Source organism: Taudactylus pleione, unplaced genomic scaffold (assembly GCF_031769625.1).
Source record: "Taudactylus pleione unplaced genomic scaffold, aTauple2 ptg000041l, whole genome shotgun sequence".
Taxonomy (NCBI): Eukaryota; Metazoa; Chordata; class Amphibia; order Anura; family Myobatrachidae; genus Taudactylus; species Taudactylus pleione.
Genome location: NW_028284443.1, coordinates 81,340,552 through 81,363,957, shown reverse-complemented (window position 1 = coordinate 81,363,957; position 23,406 = coordinate 81,340,552). Strand labels below are relative to the sequence as shown.

At 42.2% G+C, this 23,406-nt stretch overlaps 1 protein-coding gene across 1 annotated transcript in view; it reads right to left on the bottom strand.

The window, feature by feature from the left end:
- Positions 1-23,406, bottom strand: part of GRIN2D (glutamate ionotropic receptor NMDA type subunit 2D) — a 1,022,144-nt gene that overhangs the window by 398,669 nt on the left and 600,069 nt on the right. The window contains exon 7 of the mRNA XM_088457418.1: positions 7,974-8,088. Within this exon, the coding sequence (XP_088313544.1) occupies positions 7,974-8,088 (115 nt within the window). The remainder of the gene's footprint in view (positions 1-7,973; positions 8,089-23,406) is intronic.

The window sequence follows — 23,406 nt, the reverse complement described above, 5'->3', positions numbered from 1 at the left end:
AGCTGGCAAAAGCACAGATAAGAACTGTGCGTTCTAAGAAGATATCACAAATCCCCACGGAGAGTCCAAGTGCGTGCTTGCGATGCCTTACCTTCCCAGCACTGAACGGGAAGAGGTGGCTCTTTCCACCATTTGCACGCCCCCTGCAAGTGCTGAAAGGAGCACCCACAGTCCACTTGCTGATATGCAAATTGAAGATGTCACTATTGAAGTACAACAGGATGAGGATACTGGTGTAGCTGGCTCTGAGGAGGAAGTTGGCGAGGAGTATTCTGATGGTGATGTGGTTTGTTTAAATCAGGCTCCGGGGGGACAGGAGTTGTCCATGGGATGAAAAAGCCCATCACGGTCATGCCTGGGCAGAAGACCAAACATTCCACCTCTTTGGTCTGGCAAATATTTCTATCCAAATCCGGACAACAACTGTCTTGCCATATGTACAATATGTAAAGGTGAAATAAGTAGGGGTAGGGACGTTAACCACCTAGGAACATCCTCCCTTATACGGCACCTGCAGCTTGTTCATAAAAAGTTACTGTCAAGTTCAGAAGCTTTGGCTAAGACCGTAAGCAGTCCAGGGACACCTAAATCCCGTTGTCCTGTTGTATCCAAGCGCCTGCAAACTACACCGTCAACTCCCTCCTCGTCAATTTCCTCCTTAGTCAGGATCGGAAGTAGTCCTGCAGGCCATGTCACTGGCATGACTGACTCTCCTATCCGGGATTCCTCCGGAGGATCCTGCATTGCTACGCCTCCTGCTGCCGCTGCTGCTGTTGCTGGGAGTCGTTCATCATCCCAGAGAGGAAGTAGTAACACCACTACTTTTACTAAACAATTGACCCTCCAACAGTCCTTAGCGAGGAGGATGAAGTACGACAGCAGTCATCCTGAAGCAAAACATATAACTGAGGCCTTGACTGCTATGTAGGTGTTAGACGTGCGTCCGGTATCCGCCATTAGTGCAGCGGGATTTAGACAATTGATGGAGGTAGTGTGTCCCCGGTTCCAAATCCCATCTAGATTCCACTTCATTAGGCAGGCGATACCGAGACTGTACAGAAACATCAGAAAAAGTGTCCTCAGTGTCCTGAAAAATGCAGTTGTACAAAATGTCCACTTAACCATGGACTTGAGGACAAGTGGAACAGGGCAGACTAAGGACTATATGACTGTGACAGCCCACTGGGTAGATGTATCACCTTATGCAGCAACAACAGCAGCGTCACCAGTAGCAGCATCTCAGAAACGCCAGCTCATTCCAATGTAGGCTAAGCTGTGTATCACCGGTTTCAGTAAGAGGCACACCACCGACAAACTCTTTGAGAAACTGAGGGAAATCATCGCCCAGTGGCTAACCCACACTTAGACTGTCCTGGGGATTTGTGATATCTGACAACGCCACCAATATTGTGCGGGCATTACATCTGGTCAAATTCCAGCACGTCCCATGTTTTGCTCACACAATAAACTTGGTAGTGCAGAATTTTCTGAAAAGCGACAGGGGCGTGCAGGAGATGCTTTGGGTGTCCCGAAAAATTTCAGCCCACTTTCGCCATTCAGCGACTGCGTGCCGAAGACTGGAGCACCAGCAAACACTCTTGAACCTGCCCGCCATCACCTGAAGCAAGAGGTTGTGACACGGTGGAACTCAAACTTCTATATGCTTCAGAGGATGGAGGAGCAGCAAAAGGCCATTCAAGCCTATACATCCACCTATGACATAAGCAAAGGAGGGGGTATGCACCTGACTCAAGTGCAGTGGAGAATGATTTCCGTGTTGTGCAAGGTTCTCCAGCCCTTCGAACTTGCCACACGTGAAGTCAGTTCAGACACTGCCAGCTTGAGTCAGGTCATTCCCCTCATCAGGCTTTTGCAGAAGCAGCTGGAGAAAGTGAAGGAGGAGCTAAGACGGAGCGATTCCGCTCAGCATGTGGGACTTGTGGATGAAGCCCTTCATTCGCTTTGCCAGGATTCCAGGGTGGTCAATCTGTTGAAATCAGACCACTACATTTTGGCCACCGTGCTCGATCCTAGGTTTAAAGCCTATGTGGCATCTCTCTTTCATGCCGACACAAGCCTGCAGAGGTGCAAAGACCTGCTGGTGAAAACACTGTCAGCTGAAGCAGAACGTGACACGTCAACAGCTCCTTCTTCATTTTCTCCCTCAACTGGGGCTGCCAGGAAAAAGCTTAGGTATCCTAAGCAACCCGCTGGCGGTGATGCAGGGCAGGCAGGACCAAGTTTGGACATCTGGTCCGGACTGAAGGACCTGGCAACAATTTCTGACATGTCTAATGTCACTGCATATGATACTGTCAAAATTGACAGAATTGTGGAGGATTACATCGGTGACAGCATCCAAGTAGGCATGTCAGTCAGTCCATACCTGTACTGGCAGGAAAAAGAAGCAATTTGGAGGCCCCTGTACAAACTGGCTCTATTTTACCTGAGTTGCCCCCCTCCAGTGTGTACTCTGAAAGAGTGTTTAGTGCAGCCAGGAACCTTGTCAGCGAAAGGCGTAGGAGGTTGCCTCCACAAAATGTGGAGAAGATGATGTTCATAAAAATGAATTATCAACTCTTCCAGGGAGACCAGCCTCCAGAACGTACAGAGGGACCTGTGGTTGTGGATTTCAGCGGGGACGAGTTAATACTCTGTGAGGATGAGGATGTAGACAACACTGAAGAGGATGAGGAATCGGTGGATGAGGAGGATGAGGACAACATCTTGCCTCCGTAGAGCCAGTTCGTGCAGGGACAGATTAATTGGCAGCTTGTTTTGTGGGGGCCCAAACGAACCAATCATTTCAGCCACAGTCGTGTGGCAGACCCTGGCGCTGAAATAATTGGTTTGTTAAAGTGTGCATGTCCTGTTTATAGTACAAGATAAGGGTGGGTGGGAGGGCCCAAGGACAATTCCATCTTGTACCTCTTTTTTTTCTTTGCATTATGTACTGTTTGCAGCATATTTTTTCAAACTGCCATCCTGTCTGCCACTGCAGTGTCACTCCTAGATGGGCCACGTGTTTGTGCCGCCCAGTTGTATCTCTTAGCATAGTCATCCAGCTACCTCGATGCAATCTTTTGGACATAAAAACACTATTGTGAGGTGTGAGGTGTTCAGAATAGACTGGAAATGAGTGAAAATTAAGGTTATTGAGGTTAATAATAGCATAGGACCAGAAAAACCAACAAATTCTGTGATTTTAGCTGTTTTTATGCTTTTTAAAAAAAAAATACAGATCCAAAACACAAAATCCAGAACCCAAAACACGGAAGGGTGGTTTTGGCAAAACCAATCCAGATCCAAAACACAAAGAAAGATCCAGATCCAAAACACAAAACTCGAAAAGTGGCCGGTGCACACCCCTACTGCTTTCGCACATCCACTCCCCGTTCACAAGCACCTTCCCCTGTTACCATCCACAAATGCCACTATCTGTCACTCAAAGTAGCACTCACTCATTGTTTTACGAGCGCACGATTTCCCATCGCACAGACTGGTTCACGCATGCATATTTAGAACTGTACGCATGTGCGGATGGGAGAAAATCGCTCAGAGCAAGCGAGCAGCCGCTTACGAGCGGCCGCTTACGTGCGGCTCTGAATCAGGCCCTTAATACCATAAATCGGCCCATATATGACAAGAAGATAACTGTTTCATTCTCCAAATTTTTCTTGAATCACGCCACCAAGACCACAGGTTATAGATTTCAGGAAGGGCTTAAAAGAAGCAACAGTTTCTAGCAGGAAAGAGGTTTCTCTGGGAAGCCATGTTGATCTTTATCCAGACACAGCCATTCACTGTCCTTAGGATTTCTACCAAGGTCTTCAGAGATCATTTGGTTTTAGATGTATAAAAATTGAAGTGATATAATCCAAGTAATTTATTTATTTCTACCGGCAAGTAATATAGGGTGCAAAAGTGGTACTGATGTTAAATAATAGCTATTGTGGGACATTCGATCCTTGCAGCTAAAAGCTCATAATTATTCAAAATAGCACTTATCGGCTGCAACAATTTTAAAAGTGTCTTAGAGATGAGTACCAAAGACAGCTGCCTCTGTGCAGAGAGCCACCTGTCCTGGACCTTTTCAGCATGTTTGTTCACATACTCCTCCAGTTCCTGGACCTTGACCACCAGACCTCACTCATAGACAGGGGTGTATCTAGTGATCCAAGCGCCCCTTGTAATGTAATGGACTGGTGCCCTCCCCCATGCAGTGCCCCCAATAGTAATCCCCCACTATTAATCCCCCCTATGCTGCATTGCCCCCAGTAGTAGCCCCCCTATACAGTGCCCCCAGAAGTAGCCCCCCCTATAGAGTGCCCCCGGCAGTAGTCCCCCCCCAGTAGTAGACCCCAGCAGTAGTCCCCCCCTATACAGTGCCCCCAGTAGAAGTCCCCCTATACAGTGCCCCCAGTAGTGGCCACCCCCTAAATTGTCCCCAGTAATGGCCACCCCTATACAGTGCCCCCGGTAGTGGCCACCCACCCCCTAAATTGCCCACAGTAGTGGCCACCCCTATAAAGTGCTCCCAGTAGTGGCCACCCCCATAAATTGCCCCCAGTAGTGGCCACGCCTATACAGTGCCCCCCAGTAGCAGGCACCCCCGCATAAATTGCCCCCAGTAGCAGCCACCCCCTATTTCAGTATCCCCTTCTGTATGCCAGGCTTACACACACAAACACACACACATTCTTGTTTGACTTAGATGGATGTGAAACTGTTTGTGAATCCATTACTCAAATTGCATAGACGCAAAAGAAAAATATTATTTGTGGGACACTCTTTATATTTGTATTTGTGTATATTTAAAACATAACTTTCATTATTGTAACTCAATATATAGTCTACATAAAAATCTATTAAACCAAAATGGTGTCTTCGATATATAAGCTACATAAGAAAGTATTAAACCATAATGGTGTCTTTATTATAGTATATGAGGGAGTGTAATCCCTCCTTTCATAATGGACAATGTAAATAGTATGTCTTTGGCAAAATGTTTACTTGCCCTTTAAGAGTAAATTTGATCCTCTTTATCTCTTAATTAAGAGAGATAAAAGGATTTCCCCTCTTCTGAAATAAGAGGGTATAGCTCCAATTCTTAAAACTGCAAGACACAGGTATTGCTAACATAAATATACATTAGCAGTTACATCAAAAAAGTGCATCACATCAATCTTTAATCCAGTAATCTGCACAGGACACTTAAGGTGGGTACACACTATAGCAATATATCTGCAGATCGAGTGATCTGCAGATATATCTGCAGATGATGGTCGTTCATACACACTGAACGACCATCATCTGCATGCTGCAGCGGGTTGGGCTGGCCTGGGGGCAGGTAGGGGGGTGGCCTACTCATGGAACTGGTGGCCACGCCCCTTTGGAAAAAAAGGACAAAAACATTTGCGGCGCGGCGCTGCTCGCTGGGGAGGGGGGCACTGTGCGTCCCTCGGCCCGGTGCACAGCAAATGGTGGGTGCAATCAGAGTGATCGCTCCCCCCCTTTGGCATAGGAGACAATCCGGCTGCTGCTTTAGCAGCCTCGGACAGTATCCCAGTGCAGCCCAGCACACAGCAGCGTGTGCTGGGCTGCTGTGACCTAAGAGGGATGGGGATCAGTGCAGGACCCGGGTAATTAGTACATGCTCGCGGCTCCCCCCCCTCTCGGCGCCCCTGTGTACACACTTGTCGATGGACAGACATCTGCTGTGCAGCATAGCTAATGCAATAGGTCTGTGAACGACGTTGTTCACAGACATATCGTCTGTACACACTGGCCGACGGGGGCACAATATATTGGCTGATCAATTGATCGGCCAATATATCTGCTAGTGTGTACCCAGCATTATGTTTCCTAGGAGACTGCAAGCCACTGTCAAAATACCCATTCTTCTAATGACTTATCAAAGTTCTCTGATAAAACAATGAAGCAAACAGCAAGCTAAATAAGTTAAGTATGCACATTTCAGTTATTTAAAGTATAGTATTTAGATTGGTTAAAGACATGGTATAATTATATAAATTAATATTAATATTTGAGCAACAGCACCTATATGTCTATACCTCTGCATTTTCCATTTCAACTGTTTGATGTGTGTCCGTGCACATTTGTGTAGCATTTTTGGGGAATTTTGATTTGTCATTGGAACGTGCATGCTGGCAAAATTAAAAATACAACTTCAAGGTACAGTACACAATCATTTATGAACCACCTATTATTGCTACATAATTTAAATTATTTAATTGATGTTCTAAAGTCATTGGTTTATACCAGCATATTAAATTATTTTCATGTGTAAAATTCCCTGATTGTTGTAAAAGATAACTCATTGAAAGTATCAGCGGTTGCCAAACACTTCCACCAGTGGCGGCACTGAGGTTGATGCGGAAAGCAAATACCTCCAAGTGGCTTCTCTGGGAGAAGCATGGTCTCACGACGCACATCAGTTTAATTACTCTGGGGGTAATGAATGCCCCCAGACACTTTCCCTGCACTGCTGGCTCTTCCTCAGTGACTGGGAGCCGGGGTGCTGCACTGTGATGTTAGTGTGCAGCGCCCGGATCCCTGTCACTGAAAAGGAGCCAGCATTTTGGTGTCACCCATCTCGGAGGGTGACACCCAGTGCGGTCACAACCCCCTAGTGACGCCACTGACTACTACATCTAAGGATGTGCAAATGTCAGGTTTTATTGCACTACCAAAAAGGCTCTGCAGGTACCCAATTTTACTGGGAATGCCATCTACTTCTCTTGAAGTTCATAATATCATCTTGTCCAAAATGGGGTACAGAATCAGAAGCATTACCGCAGCTATCCCATATTGACCAAAAAAAGCTCAGATGCACCTACAGTAGCAATTCTTAAAAATAAACAATATTATCCTGTCCTGCAATCATTCCCATATAGAAACACAATAGCAGCAAATTAGCAGAATTACAGTATGTCATATAAGTGGGAGAAATGGTGATTGTGCTGAAAATGGTAATTTATTATTGACCTTTACAGGCCTTTGATACGCAATTATATAATAGATGATTTACTTTGTCCATAAAGCAAAGAAATAACAGTATAACATACAGAATTCCTATACAATCCTATACAAATATGGTATAGCAAACACTATGGTAGTGTATGGATCACGTTAATACTACTTAACCTTTGCTGTGTACAGGAATGTAAAGGTCACATTGCCTATTGCAACAGGACTCTGGCCTACAACTCACTCTGTATCATTAAATGTCACTGTCAGTAGCAGTGTGCAGAGCGTTGCCTGATTAAGTCTTGTGCTTTAAGAGTACAGATAAATGTTTAGAAAATAGAACCTCTCATTTTACGCACAAAAACATAAAAACAGCCATGAATAATAATAATAATATTAATAACAACACTTGGCAGCACAGTACTTTATATCTGAAAAATCTGAAAAGGCAATGCAAAAAGACTACATATCAATTTTATTAGTCAATTACAACCGTTCTCATTTAATGTGGCTGGTATTGATAAGCCATTCTTGTAAACATTTGGACTTGCAAATTTAGAACAGGGCAAGGCACTCTGGACAACTGTAAAACCTCTCCAGATATTGGCACATGGCAGGGGAGTTATAATTCATTATTATCAAAGACCAAGGAATACATCTTAATAATCTCCTTTCTTTAATGAGATTCCAGCCAAATGTGTTTGCATACGGCATGTAAACAGACATACGTTACCATGCATATAAATGTATGATAATTAAATAAAAAGAATTTAAAAAAATCTTTATTAGCAACTTGCTATGTGTGCAAGGCATGCTTTTTACTGACCCTGGTTTATCTATGTTATAAATCAGCAAGAAAAGGTTATAATTAATTTAAAAAAACTAAATTATAATATATATTAAGGAGATTTAAGAGCAATAAAAATCAGCCATTCTGCAACCATCTTGAAGTTAGGAGAGTAGTAAAAACTGCAGGTACTCACCAACTCCCAGCTCCTCTCCTTGTTAAGAGCAATCACCACAAGCGCAGGATTGATGAGATACCCATCTTCATTAAATGAGAAGTCCTTTCCTCCCCAGGAGATGTTCATGAAATATCTGTTAAGAGAGCATGCCAGTCTCGTTAGATGACAGCAGCTATGCACTGCATTTGGTATTCTACTCGAGAGTCCTTATGGTTGATTGCTATTTTTACTGAATTTTGGTAGATTAGTCAATCTGCGGTCCTGACTGACACAGGTCATTAATCTTTCCCTAGCTGACATGTTGTCTAAATCATAGCTAACAAATCCGTTAAACATGTGTTTAGAAGTAGAAGTCGTTTTGAGGAATTAATCTACTGCATATAGTATATTCTTAACACTTTCTATTAACTAGTAGTAAGGGTAACCTGCAGACCACATTTGGAACAATTTCTAATATGTATCAGCATACAGTAGTTCACTCATGTTCATGTTTAACTTGGAATTCTAATAATTCCAAGAGATTAAACTCCTTAGGTAATAATAATTGATAGGATTATTGATAGTCGGTTTGTATACAGTAACTGTATTAACCACTTTTAGCAAGTAAGAGGAAACAATATGACAAAAAAAATCCTGACACACTATTTCTGCCTTGTCATTATGGTGGATGCAATTTAATGTATTGTTGTGTATTGAAGACTTGAGTTATGAATAATGTTTAATAACTCAATAGCTCAAAAGCACAGTAGATTGATATATTTATGTTAAAGGGGATGGGGATGATACAATAACAAAGAATAAAACAATAAAGAATAATATAATAACAAAAGAGGAAAGAAAATTAAATGGTTGGTAAACGGTTTCTGTTAGGTGGGAGCTAAAGAAGGAATCATAATATATATGAAGCATATCAAACAATATTTAATAAAAACAGTTACCTGCCAAACTCCTTGGAGTACAAATACAAGTGTTAAAATGAATGCAGGAAAATACATTTTACAAAAGCACAAACAACAAAGGGTAGTTAACTAGTGCTAAAAGATGCTGGAACTTACTTTTGGGCAGAATACTTACTTGCCTAGCTCATACATAATTACTGACATCCTGATATTGGGATTCCCCTCCCCTTAAAATGGGGATGAGCCTACTACTGAGGTACCACATGAATATGTGCATTGTGTTCAATCCAGCAGAATTCTGTTTTTGCCAATCCTGTTCTTTAATGTAACCTCTTTTTATTGTCTCCTAAAATATTGCACATTATTTATGTCTTAACCATTAAAGTGAGGAGAGATTTGGTCTCTTTTTATTTCATTGTGTGTGTTATAAAGTTTTATTACATGGATATTTGCATGTATATAGCCTAATTGTGCTTATCCACATGACAGGCTCCAGGATGGTAGAAAGAACATCCCTTTTAACATAGAGCCTGGATGTATCAAACCTAGGAGAGAGATACATTGGAGAGAGATAAAAGTAACAACCAATCAACTACTGTCAACTACTGTCATTTTCCAAACACAGTCCATAAACTGACAGTTAGAAGCTGATTGATTGGTGCTTTACTTCTCTCCACTTTATCTCTCTCCATGGTTTGATCCATCTCCCCAAAGTCCTTTACTTGATAACAAGGCAACCCCCTATAAATGTAAAAAAATTAATTAAAAACGGAAAAATGCACCGTCTCCACTACTTAATTCCCATTTAAAAATCTTGCCCAGTAAAAGTAATTCTAATTTTTGTGTGTGGAAAGTGCTGGTGGTAGAGACCTAGGTGCTATTATGATCCCCACCCTCATATGCTGCATTCCTCCCCATCATCTTATCTTGTGTGAAGCAAACAGGGGGTAAGGGATGCAGCAGGACAAAGAGGATGGGGCTAGAGCTATCACTAACTCTTACCCTCCCCGGATGCTGCTCTTCCATGTCACTGAGAGATAGACATTGAGTTTCCTTCTGATGGGCAATGTTTTAGCATTTTGAACACCACTTAGCCCTGCCTTCCCATCGGGCATCACTTAGCCCCAACCTACTTCTCTGATTGGGCCACCATGGTCACGTCTGCACTTGTGCCACCCACCAATGATTCAAACCTTCCATCTGCCATTGATGAAAGGCTTTGATGTCCATCCCTAGTGTATGGCTGGGAGTGTTGTGCCTCAAAATAAAAAAAAACTGATGTGATGGCATTCATATAGTATTTACGGAGCCCCTGAAGAGTTGCCACTCTTTATGACCACCTTAGTTTGTCTAATGATAAAGCCAGCCTTTGTTGTAAGTAGTATCACCCTGACCCTTCAAGCACTTCTCTTCAGACATCATCTGATGTGCGGATCCCCGTGCTTTCTACTGCACAGAGAATAGGCTCATGAAGTCACAAAATACCATTGGAACTTTGGTTTTACTTGAATAAAAAGAAAAGCTAAAATACATAGTATCTGGAAATGCCACATAAATAGGGAATACGACAGCACAGAAATACAGAGCATTTAAATATTATGATTCATTAGACCCTAAGAGTTAGTAGCAATAAAAGTGACAAACGTATACAATGTAAAATATTAATATTTTCATAAAACGGGTTGAATGACATTATGTAATTTAAAATAATAGAACTAAAATTAAACAAATGTGTCTGTATGATAGGCTTTGAAATAATAAAAGACGAGTTATTTGATTTATTATTCTGATAGATAAAACTAAGATACACATCACTACATTAGTGTAAATAAGACACACACTAACGTTACACTAATATCCTTTGTGTCTGTCCCAGATAATTGTCTACACACTGTGCATATATCTTTCTTCCTGCCATTGCATTCACTATCATCGTTACCATCAATTTCCCTATCTGTCTGTCTTGTCTACAGCTATCTCCTTAACTACTAGGCGACACAGAAATTGAAGCAGACATCTCCACAAGTGTGCTGCTGGTTGAATGGTTATAGCTTGGTTGATGTTGCAATGTTCAATTGCAAAAATAATAAATTTATTAAAATCAAAAACAGAGTTCATTTATAACATTCTCATCAGCAAAGGTTTCAGTTATTAGAAGGATATGTTGACTGATATACTGATTATTATCAAAAACACTTTTCTAGTTTAATAGTCTCCGCACTGCTTTTTTTAAATTACCTTTCAACTTTGAATTTGGTCCTTGCTGTCATTGTACTTTACTCACCACACTGGTGGCTGTGTGTAATCACTTCAGAATCTCAAAACTAAAAACTAAAATGAAATGCAAAAAAAAATAAAAAAAGAATAAAAAAACATAAGTGGAATAAAATACAAGATTATTTCATGCCTTTAAAAAAAAAGTGAGGAATATGCCTGGAATCCATCAGTTACACTCAAACTCCAATCAGCAAACTATTTAAATCATCAACTCACTTAATCAGCTTCTGATTTTTTTCTAAAAATCAAGGACTCAAGAGGTTTTAACTCATTTTCTGGAAACCAACTAGGTAGGCTTAGGATGTGTGCTGACCCCAGCAACAGATATAAACATTTGAAGATACAAAACCACCAATACTAAAATCTTATACACATAATGTTTATTTATAACCAGTGTATTGCCCATAAATAGTCCTAGTAGCCTCTCATCTTACCTAACTGTGCCCCATAAGCCCACTCTTTATCTACTTATGTTTTATATACCTCCTACTCACCTGCTTTTTTTAACATTTTTTATTGAAGCATAATGGATTGCAACATCACATTAGACACAACACTTGTTTACAAAGATAGTAAAATTAGTCAAAAGAAGTTCAAAGACGCACAAGTAAATAACATTGGGAAAATATGTTGGATTTGCACAGAAAAATATGGGTAACACAGAAAGTGGAAAAAATACTATGAATATACCAGAAAGGCATTAACATGTAGCCAATAAGAAATATACAAAATGTGTGCATGCCTAGAGGGATACATATTGGGGATATGGAATGTGGCATGATTATTGGAACTTCAGTCAAAGTTAACTAGAGAGATTGGAGGGTTATTATCAACCATTCTGAGTTAATACCAGGAGGTATGCTGCAAGCTTTTGTGGATCTCATATCTGATGGCATTGGGAAGTGTATCAATGTAGATCTCTCTAACTAACTCACTTGCTTTTATCCTGTACACCCACTCCTCAAATACCACCATGTGTCCTCATGCCCCTACATTACCCACATGCACCCCTACTTGTGTCCTACGTGGCCACTTATAATTTGATTGTGCACCTCATATCACCTCCTCAAATACTTGTACCCCACTATCCTTCTCCTTACCAGTTTGTGCCCCAAATGCCCTCTTCTCACCTGCTTGTGCATCATATACCTCCTTCTTACCTGCAACCTTTGTATTATGTTACTGCAGTAGAATATCCTTAACACAAAGTAGTAGCTGTTTTCGTAGTACTTGACATGAGTGAAAGAGAAAGACATAACCCGAACACAAAGGCTAATTCTACTTAGGATTTAATTGCAGAGCTGCATGCAGACGGCTTTGCAATTCCTTCCTTGCTTATATGTAAATGCAGCAGGAGCTGTATGACACCCCTTGCTGCATTTACGATCCCAGCACTGTGACTGAGGTTGCAGGCTGGGATCGATCGTGGATGGGACCAGGCGGCCGGCCAGCTAAGTAAGCCTCAGCTTACCAAGGCTGGCCAGCTTCCGAGACCAGGAAACTGCATCTGTGGACGCAGCACCTGGGCCTTGCCGCTCCCGGGAAAACGGGGCAGATGTTTCCGGGAACCCCGTCCGTCGCTTTGCCTCCACACTACCCCTTAAATGCCCCTGCCTGTCAATCAGGCAGAGGCATTGAAGGGGCTGAGTGCAACCAGGCAGGATCCATTCTGCACCTTCACAGAATGGCTCCCGATAATCGGGAATCTGCGATCAGCATTGCATATAAGTGTAATGCTGAATCAGCCCCACACTTCTTATTCCTGATTTAAGAGATAGAATGGGACTCAGTTGTGTCCCCATATCACTCTAGTACTGTTGTGAAGGGGCCTCCTCGCGGCTCTCTCTATAACATGTTCTGATAACTGAATTGACCATGGATGTGCACTTTTCTACTGAACAAAAATGATGCAACTTATTATGTGAAAACCTAATACCTGTGCCATATCTTTGGTAAATATAAGATTCAGGTTTTTGAAAAATTCTATATTTTTTCAAACTTTTTATAATACATTTCTGTCATTTGTGTCAATTTTAAACACTAAACCCCATACATTTTCAATCCTATGAAAAATATAACATGGCATCATTTTTAAAGGCTAGGGAAAGGGCAATCAAGATAATTTAACTCACTGATACAGAAGCATCCTTTAAGCTTCATATGTAGACAGTGAACGTGATTCAGCAAGGATCGCAGTTGCTTAAACCCATGCAATCAGCCGATTGTTGCATACTGCGCACACGCTCACGCATCGCAGCGCGTGTGCGCAAACCGGCCACTGCAATCAGGACTGCAATAACAGTGACCATACAGACCCATGGCAAAGGGATTAACAGGAAGTGCCATTTTGTGGGCGGTGACAGGGGGCTGGTCGGCCGAACACAGGCGTGCCAGTGCGTTTCAATGCCGTTGCATGGGTACGCATAAATTATCTACTGTGATACCAGAGGCAGCCTGAGGCATCATAGCGTACGCTGAAGTAAGCAATTCCTGAGTGAGGTCTGACCTGCCTTAACTGTGCATATGGGTCCGATGTTACTCGATGTTACCGATTAGTTTGCTATGTCGCCAAAGTATACGGATGTGAGTAAGGGGAAGTGGGCGTCCTTATGTTAGGCTGCAATTGTAATGTGAATGCAAACATTTACATATCACCGCTGATATTGGCATCTGCATTGCGTGCGTATAAGCAGCATAGCAATCCGTAGTGAATCATGCCCTGAGTTTGGAGATTTTAGTTTTCTCATATTTTTAGTTCTTTTAGAACATAATGTAATTAATGAAGTGCTTAGAGGTTTGGAGGCCTAAATATCTGAGATAAATCTCAGATCCGGAGTTTCCTCTGATGTTATTCATATTAGGCAGCTAATTGGGCAGCTAGTTGGCTACACTTGGTGCCAGAAGATACTAAATCCAACCAAAGTGTCCATTAGAATGACTTGCTGAAACTTGAGGTTCCGCTAATGAGATAATTTACTAAGTTCACATTTTATTACACTCATAATTAGAGATGTGCATGGATCCTAAAGTGATTCCGACGTGGGACTCGATTCAGCTCGGAACCCCTACGTTCATATGTGATCATATTTCAGGAAAACCAAACTGTACAGGTCTACTCATAATAAAACCATGGAAACGGAAACTGAAATGACTGCTAACAAATCTGCACAAACACACATACACACAAACACAAATTGGAATACTGACTATAGAAGATACTTGTTTTAGAACAATGAAAAGTACAAAATAGCACAAATATGAAAGCATATTAACATACTTAAGTGGAGGAAACAAACTTGAAGTACAGTTAAAGACTTGGGGCCTGATTCAGTAGCGATCGCCACTGTGATTACACACGCAATCGGTCGTTTGTCATGTACTGCACATGCATCGCTGTGCGTGTGCGCGAACACTCCACTGCAATAGGGACTACGCAGATTCATCGCAGAGTAATTGACTGGAAAGTACCATTTGGGGGTGGTGACTCGGAGAAATGCATGGCGTGCCAGTGCATTTGAATGTCGTTACATGGGCGTGCATAATAAATTAGCCACTGCAATGTCATATGCAGCTTGAAATCCCACTGCGTACGACGAGGTTAGCAATTCCTGAGTAAGGTCAGAACTTGTGAAAGTGTGCGTGAGGCTACAATTGTTACCAATAGTTTTGCAGAGTTGCTAAGTATTACGGATGTGAGTAAGAAGAAGTGGGCGTCCTCATGTTGTGCTGATATTACACTGCGATCACAAACATTAGCATATTATCGCAGTGAGACTGCGTACGTAATTGCATCTGCGATCCGTACTGAGGTCCTGAATCAGGGCGGATTTTTTCATTAAAAAATCCGCCTCCAGGCCGCTCGCATAGCTGTGGGTGACCACCCACAGCTTGTGCGAGCAGCCTGGTGATGGTCGCGATTATAGCGACCATCGGGCTTGCAACGAGACCAGAGGTGTAAGTTCATACCAGACGCCCGAAGGCAAGTTATAATTTAGTGCCCCCCCCCTGTCACAGTTTGCAATTGACACTGTGAAATTTGCATGCAGACAGGCTATAGATAGACGAAGGCAGCAGCTGATGGTCTGACATGGAGCTCTCCACTAGTGTATGGTGGCTTCTTAGATGCTGGGAAGGGGTGCCATGTATTAGGTGGCCGTGACGTTACACTCTGGGTGCACAGTTACAGCCCTAAGTGGGGAGAATATGTTGTGGACAATGGAGAAGGTGCCCCCTTCAGAGCAGGAGCCCGGCAGCAGGCGCCTCCGTTGTCTCCCATAGTTCTGCCCCTGAACGAGACCCTTGTGGTAGGGTCTCGTCCACCACAAGCCCCAGTGAACTTCCTGCTCTAATAGAGCAGGAAGTTCACTACTGACATCACGTGTGATGTCAGTGGGGCCGCCCACAAATGGCAGGCGTTCCTTCGGCAACGCCTTCGTTTGTGCAGCCACCCCCCCGACCTGCCTACAAAACAGGGCAAGCTGTCAATCAACATCGACAGCCGTCCAGTTTTGCTGCGAGCCCCGAGCAGGTCTGAATCGGGCCCCAAATCTATTTATCAAGATTGTTTAATAAAATTATGTACAAACAGTAGTTTTTACATAATTTTAGGCATTGTTTCTGCACTAATCCCCCCGTGTTCTGGTTTCGGATCTGGATTCATCTTCATGTTTTTCTTTTGCAAAACCACCGTCAAGTGTTTTGGTTTTGGATCTGGTTTATTTTTTAAATACAGCTAAAATTATGTAATTTTTATAATCCAAAACCTGAAATTTGGATTTAAAATCCAAATTCTAAACTGTGTGGGAAGATCAGAACCGCAACTGGGATCTGTCTGGATTCACAAACTTCGGGAGGATTTAGATTTCTGGAGAACCGAACTGCACATACTGTATATTCAGTAACTAATAGCCTGATGCAGGAGAATTCACAGAAATCTCCTGCATAAAGTTTATTGCTGCAGACCGCAGTCCCCATTATTATCAGTTGTGATTATGGTCTGACCCCTACATATCAAACTCTGAAAAGTAAAGCTCCTGCAATACTTTAAGTAACAGGGCCAGCTTAACACCATAAAACAAACTCTCTCTCATATAACAAAAGTATATCGATAATATGTCTGTCCTGTATGTATACACTATATCTGCAACATTTATTAAATTTAAATTTTTAGAAGCATTATAGTTTTTAAATTCTAATTGATGTGTATGTTGGTTGCATATAGTGCTACTACATTAATTAATTACTGAAGAAAGGGAGTGAATGTACTAACTGCTAAACCAGCCTGTTTTACCCATTAGGGGATACAGTACATTGTGAATGATTAAATATGATCACCACAAGGTAATTATTTCATACACAATTACAGAATGTCTAATATGATATTTATGTGTGCTTATTGATGGATATGATATTTATGTGTGCTTATTGATGGATATGATATTTATGTGTGCTTATTGATGGATATGCTATTTATGTGTGCTTATTGATGGATATGATATTTATGTGTGCTTATTGATGGGTGACTATCATATTTTCATAATCACAGTCATAATAATTCCCAATTTCTTTTAAAAAAAGATACGATTAGAAGTTATGTTTTAATAATGTTCATTTCCTGATATAAATTATATCAATTATATGGTATTTATGGGTGTGTATTGATGGGTGACTCTGACATATTTTTACACTCAGAGACAAAATAATCCCCAATCTCTTTAAAGAGGGAATCAGTTTAAAGTTATGTTGTAATTATGTATATTTCCTGATATCAATTATATCAATTCATTTATTATAAAAGAGTGCCCCACAAAGGAATCACTTGCTGCACATTGGCCGAGGCCATTGGAAGGTTTTTCCCTGAGTACTTGATATTTGATTCCAGGAAGCATCTCCAGCTATATACAAAATTTGGTAACTAATGATTAGAATGTACTAAATTGCTGGTCTATAAATTTAATTACATTTTTGTCCTGTGCAGGATATTATTTGTGTTTCTTGTCACACACACTTGCACAAGCTCTGTCCTTACTCAGAAATTACTTGAAAAATATTTTTAGCAAGAACCAGAAAGCAAAAAGAAATTTTTGGGGAGCACTCTTGTGAAATAAATATAATATAAATAATAAATATAATAATCATAAAATGTTATTGTTTTGTTGAAAATCTGATATATATTAAAACATACCTTTTATTAGTGTTGGTTTTAAAATAAAAGGCGTAGGGGCTCTTGAAAATAATGAGTACACCCAACAAAATCAAAATACCATTTCAATCACTGGAAATGTTTTCTATAATTACACATCGGCAAAAATATAGTTAAAAAACAATCATGCGCATAATATGTATGTATGCATTGGCACTTGGTGGCAATGAAGAGAATATATATTCAAAATAAATTCATATGACAAAACGTCAGGAATGTCTCACAGGTATTAAATAATTACATAATTACAACTCACAATACACATACCAAATTCTGTAATTCTGCTGCTTATTAGTAAACTATTCAACCTTAGTCTTACTGTGATCTAGTTAAATTCAGACTTAATATACATAGCTTATAGCACTTCTTGTATATGTCCAGTGTGTTTTGTATTACTAAAAAGTCCACTGTATTCAATCAAACTTTTCAATTGCAATCACTGTGAAAAGTATCATCACATAGAAAATTATAGTTTGGAGCTGATTGGTTGGAGATATACTGTATATTTCACAATTTTACCTCACATCAGGCTTTGATATATATGCCCCTTAATTGCATCTTTAACACAAATTCCAGATGCAGAGAGTATCAACCCTCTCATATGATTTGTGTGAACATTAGGACATAACTGAGAGTGATAGTATAGATGGTGAATAGTACAGGACACAGATGCACTTTCACCCTCTGCTTTCCAGCCTCTTCAAAGATAGGATGCTAGATGAGAGGTGTCAGTTGCTGTGCTGGTGGAAACAACAGTGAAGTGCAGGGAGTCACTCACATGCTAGGTGTTAGGTGGCCTCTGATATCCACAGAGGACATTGCAGAGGTCAGATTTGCCATGTGAGGATAGTCTGCACAGAAAATAAATACCTGGGAGTGAGTGCAGGATAGTACTCTCCTATTTCTCCAAGGCAGCGTGTCCCCGCATGGAAGGTATGCAGAGCGGGGAGAGGATGCCAGCTTTGTCACCGCCAGATGCCAGTATCTGCTTCTCACATGAAGAAGCAGGAAGCTCTCTGTCACTTTGGCCAGATGTCAATAAAGTTTATTTAAATAAAATAAAACTGTCTCTCTGCTGCAGCTGCGCAGGTCTCAGGTGACCAGAGAAGTGACATGTGAGAATCCACAGTGCAGTGGTGGAATGTGTCTGTGCAGGGGTGAGGGGTGACTCTTGTTCACCCGCTTTGGCCGGACCATTCTTAGTAAAAATTGTGGTAGCCAACTCCTGCTTTGTATCGATAACAGGCAAAGCAGGAGTGGTATAATTCCCATGGAAAGTGCATTCCCCTCATATAGGGGTCTATTTACTAAGCAGTGTTAGGAGACAGAGTGAAAAGTGATAAGAAAGTGATAAGGTGCCAGCCAATCAGCTCCCAACTGTCATCTCACAGGCTGTGTTTGAAAAATGATAGTTGAGAGCTGATTGGCTGACACCTTATCACTTTCTCATCACTTTTCACTTGTCTCCTAACACTGCTTAGTAAATAGACCCCATAATTTCAAAGTTACCCTTTATCACTGTTTCCCAAACTCTGTCTTAGGCACCCTAACAGTTCAAGTTTTAAGGATGTTTCAGCACAGGTGACTTAATTAATTACTGCACTCAGTCATTTTGATATAATAATCTGTGCTGAAGCATGGATATCCTTAACCACTTAATTGACAAATTGTAATTAATTTTATATATATTTGTATCTCCCCCAGACACAAAAATTAACATTAATCATAACTCCCCCTCCCCCCAGTACAAGAGTCTTCCCTGTGCCCCCCTCCCTGTGCCTAGCCCTGCCCCTCACCTCCTTGATGCAGAGCACAGTGGAACGTGCTGATCTCTGCACACACTGATCAGCATACCTGTGCTCAGAGGGGAACTATGTGGGTCATGCAGGACGCTCGCAAGTGGGCCGATGTTGCCCAACTGCGCATGCGCACGACGGAGGGAGCTCCATCGTGCGCATGCGCGAGACCCGGCTAGCGACGGGCTCTCCGTCGCACCAGGTCTCGCACCAAATGGGGCGTGCTGTCGATGTCGATTGATAGCACGCCCCCTTTGGTGGGCGTGCCGGGGGCGTGGCTTCCAGACGGAGGCGTTCCCATGGGAACGCCTACCATCTGAAGCCGGCCCCACTGACATCACTAGTGATGTCAGTGGAAGTGATTCTGGCTCTGATAGAGCCAAAATCACTCCAGGGCTTGCGGCAGCGAGACCCTACCGCAGGGTCTCCGTCGCAAGCCTAATGGTCATCATCATGGACGCTCGCATATGCTGTGGGTGGTAACCCACAGCTATGTGAGCGTCCATAAGGCCGCTCCATTTTCATGTAGGAGGGCCCTGATTCAGAGCGAGCGCTCTGGTCAGAGCGTCCAGCTCTGAATCAGGCCCTATGTTCCTCTCCTCTCACTTTAACTGTAGGTGCATGCGGCCCAGAGTGTCATTCGCATGGCATTCCGGGGCACTATTCTGGCAGTGATGTTGGTGGTCACAGACCTCCGCATCACTGCAGGGGGGCCAGAGCAGAAGGAGGAGATCCATTCTGTGCAGAACGGATCTTATTTGCAGTAACCGGGGGACAGAATGGTTGGTGTGGTCGCATGTGATCTTGACAGAGGAAACACTTCTGGCTCCAATCGCATTACATATGACCACGCCAGTTAAGTGGTTAAACCCTTAACTGTTAGGGTGCTTTGAGGGCAGAGCTTGGGAGTCATGCTTTACTGTATATTCTTGAAAATATCAAATATACTGTATATGCTTCTTGTAGTGCTGTGCTGTGTTTGAGGTAGGTCTGGGAACAAGGTGAAAAATATGCAAACTTTGCCATCAAATGTGGAAGGAAGTGAATATTTGGTTAAAATTGTTTTGAAAAATACACTCTACTCCAGTTTTAGTATATTGCATGTTTATATTATAATACTGCAAAAATGTTTATGGCTTTAACATTTGATGATAGTTGATGATTCCTATTTAACAACAATCATTTCCATTGCTTACCTGGAACCAATGGGCTATCCAATAGGTTGTTGGTCTACATACTTCATTGATCCAATTACATTGCCTCCACCCAATCTTTAATTTAGTCCATCAAATCCACCAGGATTGGGTCACTTCTATAACCATTATCTCTTAATAGATGGATTATTTGGATGTCTCCTTTCCACAACCAAGAATTTAACACTACACCTTGATATGGTCCCAAAATAAATACTAGAGAAGTGCGGGTCTAATTCCCAGAGAACCGACAACAACTACATTTAAGGGTCCTGAGTCAAACCGAGTCTGAGTTCGGAATAAATTTGGGGTTCCCTGTCGAATCGAATCCAGACTCGTTTTGCGGTCGGCTCGGAATTTTTAAAACGGTTTTAAAAACTGACCTCGGGATTTGGTTTGCATGTAAACAGGTCCAAATTAGGGGTGTGCACCGGCCACTTTTCGTGTTTTGTGTTTTGGTTTTAGATCTGGATCTTTCTTCGTGTTTTGGATCTGGATTGGTTTTGCCAAAACCACCCTTCCGTGTTTTGGGTTCTGGGTTTTGTGTTTTGGATCTGTATTTTTTTTAAAAAAAGCATAAAAACAGCTAAAATCACAGAATTTGTTGGTTTTTCTGCTCCTATGCTATTATTAACCTCAATAACCTTAATTTCCACTCATTTCCAGTCTATTCTGAACACCTCACACCTCACATTAGTGTTTTTATGTCCAAAAGGTTGCACCGAGGTAGCTGGATGACTATGCTAAGAGATACGAGTGGGCAGCACAAACACGTGGTCCATCTAGGAGTGGCACTGCAGTGGCAGACAGGATGGCAGTTTGAAAAACTAGGCCCCAAACTATACATAATGCAAAGAAAAAAAAGAGGTGCAAGATGGAATTGTCCTTGGGCCCTCCCACCCACCATTATGTTGTATAAACAGGACATGCACACTTTAACAAACCAAACATTTCAGTGCCAGGGTCTGCCACACGACTGTGGCTGAAATGATTGGTTCGTTTGGGTCCCCACAAAACAAGCTGGCAATTAATCTGTCCCTGCACAAACTGGCTCTACGGAGGCAAGATGTCATCCTCATCCTCCTCATCCACCGATTCCTCACCCTCTTCAGTGTTGTGTACATCCTCATCCTCACAGAGTATTAATTCGTCCCCGCTGGAATCCACAACCACAGGTCCCTCTGTACGTTCTGGAGGCTGGTCTCCCTGGAAGAGTTGATAATTCATTTTATGAACATCATCTTCTCCACATTTTGTGGAAGCAACCTCCTACGCCTTTCGCTGACAAGGTTCCCGGCTGCACTAAACACTCTTTCGGAGTACACACTGGAGGGGGGGGCAACTCAGGTAAAATAGAGCCAGTTTGTACAGGGACCTCCAAATTGCTTCTTTTTCCTGCCAGTACAGGTACGGACTGTCTGACATGCCTACTTGGATGCTGTCACCGATGTAATCCTTTAACAGACAGACGCACGCTTGTCGCTGCTGCTTTGAGGATGCAAGTGCGGCTACAGCCCACACAATTCACAAAGACAGAAAAAAGAAGAAGAATATTTTTATTGTTTGTGTAGCACACTTTGAGGGTGTCACCACCCTTTAACAGACAGACGCACGCTTGTCGCTGCTGCTTTGAGGATGCAAGTGCGGCTACATCGCACACAAGTCACAGACGCATTAAACAAATAGTTTTTTATTTTTGGAGCACTTTCAGGGTTACACCACCCTTTAACAGACAGACGCACGCTTGTCGCTGCTGCTTTGAGGATGCAAGTGCGGCTACAGCCCACACAATTCACAAAGACAGAAAAAAGAAGAATATTTTTATTGTTTGTGTAGCACACTTTGAGGGTGTCACCACCCTTTAACAGACAGATGCACGCTTGTCGCTGCTGCTTTAAGTATGCAGGTGCGGCTACAGCCCACACATTTCACAAAGACAGAAAAAAAAAGAATAATATTTTTATTGTTTGTGTAGCACACATTGAGGGTGTCACCACACTTTAACAGACAGATGCACGCTTGTCGCTGCTGCTTTAAGGATGCAGGTGCGGCTACAGCCCACACATTTCACAAAGACAGAAAAAAAAAGAATAATATTTTTATTGTTTGTGGAGCGCACTTTGAGGGTTACACCACCCTTTAACAGACAGACGCACGCTTGTCGCTGCTGCTTTGAGGATGCAAGTGCGGCTACAGCCCACACAATTCACAAAGACAGAAAAAAGAAGAAGAATATTTTTATTGTTTGTGGAGCGCACTTTGAGGGTTACACCATCCTTTAACAGACAGACGCACGCTTGTCGCTGCTGCTTTGAGGATGCAGGTGGAATCTAGACGGGATTTGGAACCGGGGACACACTACCTCCATCAATTGTCTAAATCCCACTGCACTAATGGCGGATACCGGACGCACGTCTAACACCAACATTGCAGTCAAGGCCTCAGTTATACGTTTTGCTTCAGGATGACTGCTGTCGTACTTCATCCTCATCGCTAGGGACTGTTGGAGGGTCAAATGTTTAGTAAAAGTAGTGATGTTCCTACTTCCTCTCTGGGATGATGAACAACTCCCAGCAGCAGCAACAGCACTAGGAGGAAGTGGTTCTTGATCTTTCCCTATTTTATTTTTATCGGAGAAAGTTTGGTCCTCCATTTATGTTATATTGATATATACGTGCGGCTAAAGCGCACACAAACACAGAAAATATTTTTTATTTTTGCAGGAGAGAAGGGCACTTTGTGGGTTACACCACCCTTTAAGAAATGAGCCAGCTGGCTCTTTACTTATGGGACACAGGCGCACGCTTGGCGCTGCTCCTTTGTTGATGCACGTGCAGCCACAGTGCACACAAGTCACAAACACAGAAAATATATATTTTTTTGGTTTGGACTGGAGTGCACTTTGGGGGTTACAGCACCCTTTAACGGTCAAGCCAGCCGGCCCTTTACTTATGACACAGGCGCACGCTTGGCACTACTTTGTTGATGCATGTGCGGCTACTGCGCACACAATTCACAAACACAGAAAATATTTTTTTATTTGGTTTGGACTGGAGTGTACTTTGGGGGTTACAGCACCCTTTA